This window comes from Colossoma macropomum, unplaced genomic scaffold, assembly GCF_904425465.1.
Source record: "Colossoma macropomum unplaced genomic scaffold, Colossoma_macropomum, whole genome shotgun sequence".
NCBI classification, from domain to species: Eukaryota; Metazoa; Chordata; class Actinopteri; order Characiformes; family Serrasalmidae; genus Colossoma; species Colossoma macropomum.
In genome coordinates, this window is record NW_023494785.1 from 35,701,691 (window position 1) to 35,715,834 (window position 14,144).

At 39.4% G+C, this 14,144-nt stretch overlaps 1 protein-coding gene across 1 annotated transcript in view; it reads right to left on the reverse strand.

Annotated features, from left to right (window-relative positions):
* dnah5l (dynein, axonemal, heavy chain 5 like) overlaps positions 1–14,144 on the reverse strand; it is an 82,398-nt gene that overhangs the window by 31,197 nt on the left and 37,057 nt on the right. The window contains 12 exon segments of the mRNA XM_036592645.1: positions 1,942–2,148; positions 3,777–3,944; positions 4,276–4,512; positions 5,385–5,474; positions 6,825–7,136; positions 7,294–7,482; positions 7,484–7,512; positions 9,200–9,389; positions 9,562–9,696; positions 11,041–11,235; positions 12,609–12,796; positions 13,828–14,006. Coding sequence (XP_036448538.1) covers positions 1,942–2,148; positions 3,777–3,944; positions 4,276–4,512; positions 5,385–5,474; positions 6,825–7,136; positions 7,294–7,482; positions 7,484–7,512; positions 9,200–9,389; positions 9,562–9,696; positions 11,041–11,235; positions 12,609–12,796; positions 13,828–14,006 — 2,119 coding nt within the window.

Below are 14,144 nucleotides of genomic sequence, written 5' to 3' on the forward strand. Positions count from 1 at the left end.
GGGACGGCCCCTTCCTGTTCCAACATGACTCCGCACCAGTGCACAAAGCAATCCATCCATCCATAAAGACATGGATGAGCGAGTTTGGTGTGGAAGAACTTGACTGGCCTGCCCAGAGTCCTGACCTCAACCCGATAGAACACCTTTGGGATGAATTAGAGTGGAGACTGCGAGCCAGGCCTTCTCGTCCAACATCAGTGACCTCACATGCGCTTCTGGAAGAATGGTCAAAAATTCCCATAAACAGACTCCTAAACCTTGTGGAAAGCCTTCCCAGAAGAGTTGAAGCTGTTATAGCTGCAAAGGGTGGGCCGACATCACATTAAACCCTATGTATTAAGAATGGGATATCACTCAAGTTCATACGTGTGTGAAGGCAGACGAGTGAATACTTTTGGCAATATAGCGTATGTGTATTTTGTGGGTGTGTATTATTGTGGAAAATCAATAATTACTTATTAACCTAAAAACTATGAATAGAACACTTTCCATAGTAGTATCAGCTCAAAGAGCTTCACAGACAGATGATAACGTTTTTAGCAACAAGAATTTTAAATATTAATTTAAATCATTTGAAGCAATAACAGGATCAAATAAAAATAACAAGAGGTAGAAATTTAATTATAAGCTAAATCAAAAATATGTGTTTTCAATTGCTTTTTAAAAGTGTGTACTGCACGTGACTGTCCAATAAAAGGGGTAATTGAGTGCCACAGTTTAGAAGAATAATAACAGAGAGGACTGATTTTTTTTAATTTTACAAAGGGTATTTAGAGAAGGCCAGTATCTGCAGATCTAGGATCACATGTTGAAACATAAAGAGGTAAACAGGTGCAAGGTCATTTAGAGCTTTAAAACAAGTAAAATAACTTTGAAATCAAAGACGTTTACTGCCTGCTGCTCATCATACAGAAAAAACACTGTATGTTTTAATGCAGTCATGGGCCGAGAATTAAATGTGTAGCCTAGTCAAGTTCACATCTATAAAAAACCCATCTTTAGCCTCGCTCAAAGCATCTAATGTTGGTTTATTTATGCGACTGATGAATAGTAACACAGGCTGATTATGAGAAATTGTCTGAATTTCTGCGTTTTTATTGTAAACTATCTATTTGTAAACTAAATAGCTGATTCCTATATGGCTCAAAAGTAATGAGGGAAGAGGGATCCATTTCAGTCACAGCCCAAGTGTTTGGGTCTCCCAGTGAGCACTGTTGGATCAATAATCAGGAAATAGAAGCTGCATTACAACCCTGATACTAAAAAAGATCACCCCTTTGATGGAGCTACAGAGTTCAGTGAGTGGAGTAACATCACCCTCCTACTGTGCCAAAATGCCTCAACTGCATCTTTAGTAGTAAAATGTGAATTTGCTTGTCTATAGGACAAGTCCTCAAAGAAACTTAATGTCAAGTCCTGCCTATAGTCCTGCTGTCCACAAGCACCATCCAACAAACCTGAACAAACTTCTGCAAATCTGCCAAGATGGGCAAAATCCTTAACATTGTGCACAGCTGGTGAATACTGACCCTAAAAGACAGGTTGCTGCTGCAAAAGGTGGCCTTGTCAAATATTACTTTCAGTTTTTAATTTGCTTTAAAAGTTTTTCATTTCATTAGAATCATTTTGATTTTTCCCTTGAAAATGTAGCATTAGAGCAAATGTTTTCACAATAAAACTGCTTGGAAAAAGATATTCAGGTATTTGTAATCCAAAAACACATATTTCAAGTGTGCTAGTACTATACTATGGAAAGATCAGCTCCCTCTTATAATTACATGTGGCTCCTTAAGAGCATAATGTCATAAAGTGAAACACTGACATGTTAAAGAGAGAGTGTGTAACTGCAGTGTACTTCAGCATGAGTTGAAGCCTTAATGTGGAGGCAGCACCTTCACTCTGTATTTTCACTAAATGCAGTTTCACTTCTGACTAGCTTACCTGGTCTCCCCACTCGTTGATTACTGGCATGTTGATATCATCAATAAAAACAGTCATCTTTTTCCCTGCAGGTGGGCCATATGTTGTGCCCATGCGCTTGTCTATGTAGCTCTCAATGGTCTGCTGAAACATGCTTGGAAGGGTGGCTGAGGAAAAGTTCAGGCTTTTGCTCAGGTGTGTCTCAGGGTCATACTTGCTGGTATAGCCCTGCAGAAAGTGCAACACGGTTTATTCCTGAATGGAAATGAAGACATTTTTCATCTCACCTCAAGCACTTATGTTAATGAACTAGTGCAGGGCTGTCAAACTGAGTTCCTTCCTTCTGGTCCACAGCTCTGCAAAGATTAGCACTTCCCTCTTTGCTAATTAGCTAACAATTAAATCGGGTCAAATGCGTTTAATGAGGCACAACGCTAAAGTATAAAGTGGTTCTGCCCATCAGGACTAGAGTCTGACATAAGTGAAGCAGTGACCTTATTTTCACATTTCCTGCCTGACACTTCTGCTGTTTTCTGAACCAAGTAATTATGTTTCCAGCACAGGCATAAATGCCACAGTCACTTGCGATTTAAAATGTTATTTGCAAAGACAAATAATGATGGCTCTCAATGTTCTCGGTGACACTTCAATATGCCAACATGCTTGCACATAATTAACTAAGATCTTGCATAGAAGACCACACCCACTAAGCCCCCCCTTACAACATCACATGCAGTCAAGACCACTAGAGCCAAATCAAGCTGAGCCAAGACCAAGACTTACATACACAAATAAAAAGAATAAGGGGGAAAAATTGAAATTCATTTGTAGTTCATGAATTTAAAAAAAGAACAATAATATATATATATATATATATATATATATATATATATATCAGCACTACCACATGGTGGCATGTTAGTGTGTGTTGCACTGGTATGAGTGGATCAGACACAGCAGTACTGCTGGAGTTTTTAAACACCTCAGTGCTGCTGCTAGACTGAGAACAGTCCACCCAGCAATAATATCCAGCCAACAGAGGCCTTTGGGCAGCATCATGTGACCCCTGATGCAGGACTAGAGAATAACACAAAGTGTGCAGCAACAGATGAGCTATTGTCACTGACTTTCCATCTACAGGGTGGACCAACAAAGCAGATGTGTCTTATAGAGTAGACAGTGAGTGGATAACTCCAGCAGCACTACTGTGTCTGATCCACTCATACTAGCGCAACACACACTAACACGCCACCACCACATCAGTGCACTGCAGTGCTGAGAATGATCCACCACCCACATTGGGTTTTCATGACCAAGCAGCCGGACACAAGCCTAAGATCACCACACGCAATGCCGAGCACAGCGGGGAGTGATGTAAAGCACACCACCGTTGGACTCTGGTGCAGTCAAAACATGTTCGCAGGAGTGATGAATCATGCCTCAGCATCTGGCAGTCGGAATGATGAATCTGGGTTTGGCAGATGCTGGGGAACACTGCCTGCCTGAAGGTATAAGGTTTGGTAGAACAGACATAATGATCTGGGGGCTGTTGTTCTTGGTTTAGGCCCTTTCCTGTTTCAGCATGACACTGCAAGTGTGCACAAACTGAGGTCCACAAATGGTTTGCAGAGTTTAATATGGAAAAACCTGACCGGGGGGCTTAATGACTTAATATCCAATAATTATGACCTAGTTTCTCATAATTATGAGAAGGTTTTTATTATAATTATAAGATGGTAAGTCAATATTATGTGATACTAAGCCAAAATTATAATTACCCCCCTCTATGTGGCCTTTTTTAAAGTAGGAGTCACAGTTAGGTACAGAATACAAAAAACAGCAAGGCAAAGGTATACCTTGACCATAACAGTCTTGCCAGTGCCCTGTTCTCCAATCAGCAGCACTGCTTTGCCTTGTTTCATGATGGTTTGCAGAAGGAAATCTGTCCGTGTGTTATCCACATTTGGCACAAGAATAGAAGCATAATCAGGGACAGAGTCCTTAGGATAGTGATACTCCGGCACCTAAAAAGACATTAATTCAAAGTTTAGTGTTAAAAAAATAGTTGGAAAAAGTTAATCAATGAATTACAGTGCACATATTATCAGGGAAGAGGATTTTAGGCTTACCTCCAACACTAAGTGAAAGACTAGTGCAGTGAGCTGGCATTATTCACTGCAGCTATACAATGGTATATATGGTGGCTGATCTTGCTGTATTTTTATTTTAATTGGCTGTCTTAGTTTGTATAGTTTATTTATCTATATAAAACATCACAACTTTAACTTTTAAACTAACAATTCTGAATACCACATTTATTCCATGTAAGTAGATGTTAAAAAAATAAATAATTACCTTCACTGACCACGGGTTCCATTCACCTGTCTCACTGACAACAAATTCGAAAATGGTCTGATCTTCTTGTGTGTTGGGCAGGTCCAGCACAGCTGGGTGCTTTCTGAGGAACATCTCCATTTTGGATCGATCCTCTAGTTCCAGCAGTGCACCCACAGACCACATCACAGCAAACACAAACAGACGACCAATGTAAGCCGCTGTCAATTGTTTTTCCTCTCCTGCAGACAACAGGCCCTGTAAAAAACAGTCAAAGGTTTATACAAATTCCAAAAAAAAAAAAAAAATAAAAAATCAGTCAGTAATAAAATATCAGTAAGAAAATTCCTTCTTCAGATCTTGGAATATCCTATGTCAGAACTCAACACCTCACTAAGACTTGTTTTTTTCAATTAATTTGCGTCTCATCTATATAAGGCACTGTCTAGTAGTATGAAACTTTATTGCAATACTAACATGTAATGTTTATTAAGATACTTAATTGAAAATCCTTTTAGTCATGCAAAATTGCCTAAATGCAATTGTCTATTGCCTAAATGCTTAACTCACAAACAACTCTCAATCTGTTGGTCTAGATCACGTCTGAGTGATCAGTTTGTATATACAGTTAACGAACTCCCTGAACACAACAGTACGGCGTACCCCAAGGCTTTGTTGTTGGGCCACAGCTACAGTTTAATTTGATTTGGCAATTATTTGTAAGTACAACATGTAAAATGGGAATTCCACCAATTTTTCAAGATTTATGCCTAATTAAATGGGATGTGAAATGCTGTGTTTTAGAGAAACTTACTCAGAATGGTTCACAGTGATGGTGACAGGAACTAGATGCCTGAAGATGATGTTCTAAAAGCTCCCTCACAGTTTTCAAAAGATTTTACATCATCAACATTACATATAAAAACTCAGAAGTCACATGTAGCTTCACTACTGGTTTTAGATATATGGCTATATTTGTGTTGTAGACATCGCACACCCTGGTTCCTATCACCACCATGGTAAAATGCCACTGCATCTAGTCTCTGAGCATGAGTTCATTCCTTTATCATATCCTTTACATTATCACTGTATTAGACAGTACAGAAGATCCATTATGGTGTTAGACTTGCCTGTAAAAGATCAATAGTCTGTTTGACATACATGCACTCTAGGAGCTGCATTTTGGGGGAAACTGCAGTGAAAACAAAGTTCATCAGGTCCTGTGAAAACATACAAAAAAGTAATCAACAGAGAAACACTTGCTGTATTTGGCAAAAGTGAGAGATACAGGTACACAAACAATAGAAGAAGAATCACTAGGCCACTAACAAAGACACTGCATCCTAGCGTCTTGTTTCCTAAGCCTTATACAGACTGGATGCAGTGCGAGTTTCCAGTGGGTTCTATTTTCTATAAACCCAGATGTTTGCGTCACATGTGGTCACATGGAAAAAGCTACAGAGCCATAGCAAAGACCTTAAACATCCCTGTCAGTACAATTGGTTAGATGATTTGCAATTGCAAAGTTCATGGAACCACAACTAATTGTTGCCATACAAGATTTCTATCAGACTAAGAAAAAAAGTTAAGAAAGAAACCAGTAGTCACTTAAAAAAAGATTGCAGCACAACCTGAAAGCAGCAGGAACAACAAACTGAACAATATGCAAAGAGCTGCACTGCAATCACCACTGTTCTTACACCCTACGTAAAACCCATCTGCCTAAAAAGAAGCACAGACATGCACATCTAAAATTTGCATAGGAGCATTCTGACAAATTAGAACAAAGTATTCGGGTCAGATAAAACAAAAATAGAACTCCTTGCCATCATTCTTAAATTCCAGTACGAGTGGTTACAGTGGGCACCAATGGTTACAGTAGTAGCCTTTGCCAGAGATTCAGTATCAGCAACCTCCACCACTGATGAATCACCAGAAGCCTCTGATGCCGAATCCAAATCTGGGCTAGCTCAGGGCTTTCCTCTAGTACAGGCAAGTATTGTTTACTTATTACATGCCTTTGTTCGTTTTCAACTTGTTTTCCAAGTTTTCCTTTTGTAGACCTTCCACCTGCTGTGAAACTCTGGCCTCGCCACTTGCAGATCCAGACCAAGCCTTTCCCAGCTTTCCTGTCCTGTCCCAGCCTTGCATTCTAGCAGCTGTTTTACATTGACTTTGCCACTAATAAGGTGTGCTGTTCTGGCATTGCATCCCAGTGGCTGTGTTACTCTAATGTCTCTTAGAAGCTTTAATGTTGTAGCCCTGTTAACCTTTAGTGCTGCAGTCCTAGCTACGAGTGCTGTACTCTCATCAGACTGTGGACGTAGCTTGATGTGACCCTGATGAAGATCCAGCTTCTCACCCTAGGATCCTCCAGTCACTCTGATCCTACACCTCCTGCCTCCACCGTTTCTTGATGCAACATCGTCACTAACTCCCAACCTATTGGATCGAACTACTTTTGTATGTTTGCAATTCAGATGATCAAAATTTGAGCAAACAGACAATAAATGTGGTCATGTTTGAGCTCATGCACCCTCATTTTTAGAGACATCAGTATCAACACTCACCTGGTAGACAGAGTTAAAACAGCTCAGAAGCACTTCTGCCTGGGATGTTGGAATTTTCTTTAGCCAGGCCTCCAAAATGGGCTTCCAGTTCAGCACAGAGGAGCTCATGAAGACCATGCCGTTACGCGACACAGTGGCTGGAGATGCGTTATCTATGTTGTGAGGCTCAAACACCACTTTACAGTTTGGAGCCATAGGGATACGGTCTCCATTAGCCAGTGTAAGGGTCTTATTGTCATCTAAGACTGAGTTGAGGTTTTCAATCCATACAGCATCTACTGGTCCATCTAGAACAATCCATATATATTCCCCCTGAAAAGATATATGTCAGTCTCAGTGTAGTTTACAGTGTAGTCATTCTCTGAATATAACTGAATTAATTAGTCTGTGTAAATAATGTAAGTATTCTCATGCTTAATGAAAATGATGAAGTATCAATCGCTGTGCCAAGCACAGATAATCTTCCTACCTTCTTTGCTTTTAGAGTCTTTCTCCACAGTGTAGAGAACACTCCATCTGTCCAGTCATTTGTGGTCACATCCAGAGTGCCAAACATCTGGGAAGCTGTGATAGCCTTGGGGTTCATTCTCATTTCTTTGTGAGGAGTGCCACAGTCTGTCATAGCCTTCAAGAGGGTATGAATGCAGGTGGTCTTTCCCTGTTCCACTGGGACCAAGAGTCATCATACCTGCCAAAAATTATTGAACAGTCTGTTATAGAGTTGGCTTTTAAAGTTGTAAACATAGGTGTCAACCTTTATGATTTAGCCACATAAAATGTGATTTTGCTGCAGTTTTGAAAGTATACGGCCATATTAGGCCGGGATTTGGGAAATCTAGTCTAATATAGGTCTCCCATTAATTCTAGCCAATAATTCTGTCATGCTCTGATTTAGCTTACTAGCTTAAAGTCATCTGGTCAGGCTATGGGGTCATATGATCAGACTATGGGGGATGAGCATAGGTATACTGATTCTTTTGTCGTTCGCACACTATACACACAAAACAAATATTGACCCATGTGAGAAAGACATCAGAGCATCAATCAACAGTATTTAAAAAGTGTTGTGCTCAAATAATCAGACTGCCGTCTATTAAGGGGGTCAACAAAGCATACAGAGAAACAGATGGACTACAGTCTTTAATTGTAGAACTACAATGTGCACCTATTTGGTAGAGCTGATAAAATGGACAATGAGTGTAGAAACAAGGAAGTGTACTTAATGAAGTGGCCAGTCAGCACATATATACTCACTGAGCACTTTATAAGTAACACCTCCACTATCTACACTTACTGTCCATTTTATCAGCTCCAGCAGCACTGCTGTGTCTGATCCACTCGTACCAGCACAACACACACTAACAAGCATCCACCACGTCAGTGTCACTGCATTGCTGAGAATTATCCTCCACCCAAATAATACCTGCTCTGTGGTGGTCTTGCGGGGGTCCTCACCACTGAAGAACAGGGTGAAAGGGGGCTAACAAAGTATATAGAGAAACAGATGGACTGTGGCCCGTAATTGTAGAACTACAAAGTGCATCTATATGGTAAGTGGAGCTTATAAAATGGACAATAAATGTAGAAGCAGGGAGGTGTTCCTAATAAAGTGCTTGGTGAGTGTTTATATAGATAGTATACATTTTTCTATATTTTGTTGGATCTAATGTAATGTTGACACCTGAACCAAGAGAAATTTCTGAATTCTGACTCTGTTTCTCTTTCTAAATAAATTTAGATAACTAAAAGTTAGGAATATTTCTAACTACATGTTCTAATAATGTGACAAATTCTGTATTTTAATAACTGAAGTTAAAAGCAGTGGTGTTCTATGATCTCCCAAGACAGTGAGAAACTGTGACCTATAGGAATGATTAGTAGATATTAGCATAGGCCTAATAGTAGTCGACATCAAGTATGACTAAATACACCGTGAAGATGTCAGTTAACTGCATAAGTGAGGCATAAGATAAGGTGCAGAGTGATCTGTGATGGGGAGAGGTAAGATGTAGGGATTCAGGGTGATCATTTGTCATTACATAATTATATGTTCCAATGCAAATTTGAGAAGAATAAGTAGTAGGTAGTGACATATGCATGCAGATGCTTTTGACAACTGAAAATTGATGCCAGTATACAAGTCTTTGCTCAAACAGTGTCATCTAATACCATGAAAATTAAGCTTCAACAACATCAGCTTGTGCTGAGTTGCATTTGTGAAAGAATCTGCCATATCTGACAACTACAGCCTATATCACCTGGACATGGCCTTGATAAATTGCTGGCAGCTTGCATGAGTAACATGAATTCAAATCATGCTGGTTGAACTGTCTGACCATACATGCAAAATAAGCACAGTAGCAGTCATGACTCACCATGTCTCACTCGTTGCGTCTCATAGAGCTGCACCAGTTTGAGCACCCATGGCTGGTGGGCGATGAGACCTGCCTCCTCAGCCTGTTTGCATATAGCAGCCTCCAAATCAGGGTAACCAGCTTTATCCAGACTGATTCCCGGAAATAAATCATTAATCAGACTCATGAACAGAGGCTCATCCTCATCCACCTAGATAAAGGGGACAGAAATGAGAAGAATACGACTGGGTTCCTGTTCAATTTTGTTGCATTGTAAGTGTTGCTGGTCAGTTGGTGAGAAGACAGATATAGTTAACAAGGATAATGCATGCTGCAAAACTCAGTTTTGATTAATTAAATCAGAGATGATTAATTTTGGATACCAATTTGGAGATGTTCATGTCACGCAGCACCCTCATGACAACAGTCTTCTCTGGCTCTGATGGGTTGGATCGCTTCACTGCTCCCAGAGTCCTCAAAACAGATAGGATGTTGCGTAGGCCAAAGTCATAATGAACCTATGTACACATTATTAAATGTACATAAATCAGAAAGCATTTACTTATTTGCCTGGATTTGCCTGCACAATCAATTATTTTTTGTTTTTTATTATTTTAAAACCCATCAGTAAAACTTTATCTGGTGTGGTCCTTGTAGATGATTAATAAACTCTTAACAGATTATCAGTAACACATCAAAAATATATCAGTGAAGTAGCAGTAGTAAAGCATCTAAATTCATTAAAGTAAATATTGTGTAGATGTACTGTTATTACATTACTTACATTAAGTAGATGTATTGTTAATATGTTACTTCAATTATGCAAAACTTAACTGTACCAATCTTACCCAAAACCTAACCCTAACCCTGACCCTAACCCTAACCCTATCCTTACCCAACCTTACTCAAAACCTAACCCTAACCCTGACCCTAATCCCTAACCCTAACCCTGACCCTAATCCTAACCCTAACCTTACCCAACCTTACCCAAAACCTAACCCAGACCCTCATATGTTTTTGACATGTTACTGAGAGTCTGTTGAGTGTTTGTTTAAACTAAAAGGACCACTCAAAATAAAGTGTCAGCCTACTTTTATGTGGTCTTATGTACATCTCTGTCTTTCATGTTTTGTATGTTTTATACCTGCCTTAAAATTGCCCTATTTGGATGATTAAAGTTTAAAATGAAATAGAAATTAATTGAAACCATGACACCATAACAAGCCTAGTCTGCACTCTTGACAAGGATATCTGCTGCTAAGGACTAAGGACATCGCTATTATCAGGGCACACTTATAGTAACACATACACAAATCACTCATCTTTGTTTTATTTTTTGTGGTTACTTTTTACTGTCCTGTGTCTAATGTTTGTATAGTTTACTGTACAGTGTTTTGGATAGTCTACTGACTATATTTATTGCATTTATTGACTTTTAAACTGTGTTGCCCCATCCTTATGTCTGCTGCTGTTCTGTGTTAAATGAAGTACTTTGTATAGCACACGCAGCACACACAGCACACAATTCAGTAGCATTTCACAGTGGTGGCACTATCAACTGTCCCAAATAGTCTGATAAGAAAACCTATTCTCCAAATTTACTATTACTTTACCATTATGAACATTATACATAAGAACTCAGAAGACACATGTATGTTCAACGTATCTGCATCGTATACATCATGACTCCTGGATCCTATTACCACCACTGTACAGAAATCACTGTAAGGAGTCAGTAAGCCTCTCTACAGTGAACCATTTTCATATCAAGGATGCCAAGGATATGAAAAATGCATTTTAATACTTTTGAAGAGAACAGCAGAAGACATGAAGCAGTTTAACTGTTTCTGCAGTTAGCGCACCTGTTTGGAGAGCTGCTCCTCACACAGTTTGTAAAGGGTGTAAAATTTGCGGCTGAGCACTTGGTTGTCTCTGAAGCCAGCGCTAGCAAGTTTGACTCTCATAATGATGGCTCGATCTGGCACCATCATGGCTACCGTGCGGAACTGAATCTTCAGGTTCTCAGGCAGCTCCTGTCTTCCAGCATACCCTGGATTCTGCAATGTGAGAGGACAACAGAATGTGACCTTACTATCAAGAAAGCATATGTTCAGATTAGGCATATGCTCACAATATTAAGACGCGGCGTAAACAAACTTAAAAGGTCAAACATAAAGTGTTCTCACTTTAAAGCCCTCATAACCCTCATAAAAATAACTATTTGTCAAAGTTGCTAAAACTGTCACTATGTCCTGACAGTACTACATGAGACAGAAAAATTTGGCTCCACCTAGTGTTCCTAAAGCCATTTGCAAGAAACCACCACGCCCAAAAGCCAAAACAAATAATCAGAGCCAGAAGGATTGCCTAACGGAGTGTCAGTCACTGCTCAAGCACATACTGCGAGCAGCAGCTCCTCCCTCGCGAACCGTCTCAGATAATGCAAATGCGCTGGCAATAAACAGCCACCAACCAGTAAAAAACTGCCCATCCCTCATTTGCCAACAACAGCATATGAGACAAAAACAAGTAAACAGAAGACGGCAAATGAAGAAAAGCATGCTAAAAAGAGAGAATTAGACAGAGCCCAAGATAATCGGAGCGGCTTTTCAGAGGTGGAAGGAGCTTCAGGATCTGAAATGCTTCAAATCCAATGCTGAGTTAGCCACATTTCTGCTTGACAGGTGATGACCCCTGCTTCATAGTTATGTGTGTCCGTGCTCTCACAGCTAATTGTTCTCATAAGTGGTTTAGTGCTTATTAAGCACTATTCACGACAGATTCTGTTATCAAACAAACATCTAAGCGCTGAAGTCAAATGTGTGTTGGTTGCCATGGTTGCTAAAATGCACGTGCATGGCCACCGCCACTGCAGGGAGGGGCTTTGGAGGCAGGACTGGAGCGCAGCAGAGAGGGGAGGGAACTGGAAGTTGTATTTGTTTGAATTTCTCAAGCTAAGACCACTCTCTTCTCAATCCTACCTATTGCACCTTTAATGTGCTCCCCTGTAGGCATTGCATTATTGATCTCTCCACCATAGGCCATGCATGTCCCCACCCCCTACCCTGCCCCCCACACTGAGACGAAACTGGTGGTCATTAGCATAAAAAATCAGCAGCCAGAAACCAAAAAAATGCTGAATTAATTGGGAAGGAAATAAAATATTATGAGATATTGTTCCAGGTTCGTGAAGCACATGAAGCACAATTATATCACCTACATATTTTTTAATAAAACAATGCAGTGTTTACCTAGTGTTAAGTTGAAGTTTTCTCATGTCTTTATTTAATTTTATATATGATTTAAAAAAAAAAAACATATAATATAAAAGTATCAGAAAGTAATGTAGGTTACACTTTACAATTTTTGTGCTGGAATACGTTGTAAAAGTAACTGTAATATTAAATTAAATAATAAAAAGTGCACTAACCATAGTCAGGAAGATGCCAAACTCTTTGTCCATATCCACCACATCTCCATCAGTGAAGACAAACTGAGGCTTCTTATTCTTTTTACACTGCAGGACGATGTAAATCTGCTGAGCAGCCACTGAGAGCACAGGCAGCTCAATGCGGTTAAACTCATCAAAGCAGCCCCAGGCGCCAGATTGAGCCAGTCCTTTCAGACAAATAAACATTCTGATGATAATGCATCACGAACTGCTCTTAAGGGTGGTAAAAATATAATGGTAATGATACTTCAAGACATTTTCACGGTACACAATATGCATCACAAAATGATAAGGTTTGATAATTTGGAACACACAAAATAACCAGTGGTGCCACATTTAATAGTACTATTAAAGCTAACAATACAATGTTTTTAAATCAACGCTTCACATACTGCACTGAACTAAATCCAGTTAAACAGAGCTAGTTAGGCTCTCTTTGTAATGAAGCATGCAGTCAGTCAGTACTGTTCATTTATCACAATAACAGTAAATATTTCCACACTCCCCAACACTAACAGCTATAATAAAGTATTAAATGAATGGTTTGACAAACAAAATTCTAATTTATGCAATTTTATATTTACCCAAAACACAGTAAACTAACAAGTGGCCAGGGAAGGGTTCAATGTGGGCTTGAAATAATAATAAATCGCATCATTTTTTCTTTTGGTAAACACTGAAAATGGGTCCCACAGACCCCAACACCACACAAGCGTTGAAAAAAATTTCTCACAAGGGAGTGAAACAATATTCTGATAATGGGGATGAAGAATTGTGCTGTTTATATGTAACCAATTTGTATTTATGCAAGTGGATTATCCATTCCACTTTATGTATTACAATGAGTCTATGTCCACAGACTGTTATGACTTTCCCAAATTTAAAATTAGGAATATAAATACAGGAGGTAATTAGCCTATTCTGTTTTTGTTCTCTTTGTATCTGTTGGTAAGTTTGTGGGAACATTTGAAAAACTAACACTTTTAAAGGAGAGAAAACCAAATAAATACTTTGGGGGTCATATCACTGTTACAGGATTTTGGTAAAGTAGTTTGATGTTAGGCCTTGTCTGTATTTCTGCCTGAAGTTAAATTAGCATCTAGATCCAAGCAGCATTAAAATATTTGAGAAGATTCTAACTCTAATCTTAAACAACAATTAATGATCAATGTCTATTTAAATGTAAAAATAACCTCACCTTTGTAAATGCGCCCCAGTCCTCGGTAGTCCATCTGGTCGGAGCAATTGAAGACCACCACATATTTGCCCAGACAACGGCCCATATCTTTAGTTGTCTCAGTCTTTCCTGTTCCTGCTGGACCTGCAGGTGCTCCACCCATGCTCATGCCCAGGGCCTGGGACAGAGTGATGTAACATCTGCAATATAGCAATTTTTTAACATATTTACCCAGTCTAGCATCCACACTCTCTGACTGTCACAGTCACGCTGTTGTAACATATGCAGAATTTGGCTTGCCGTTCTCATGTTGAAATAAGCAAGGGCATCCTTCAAAA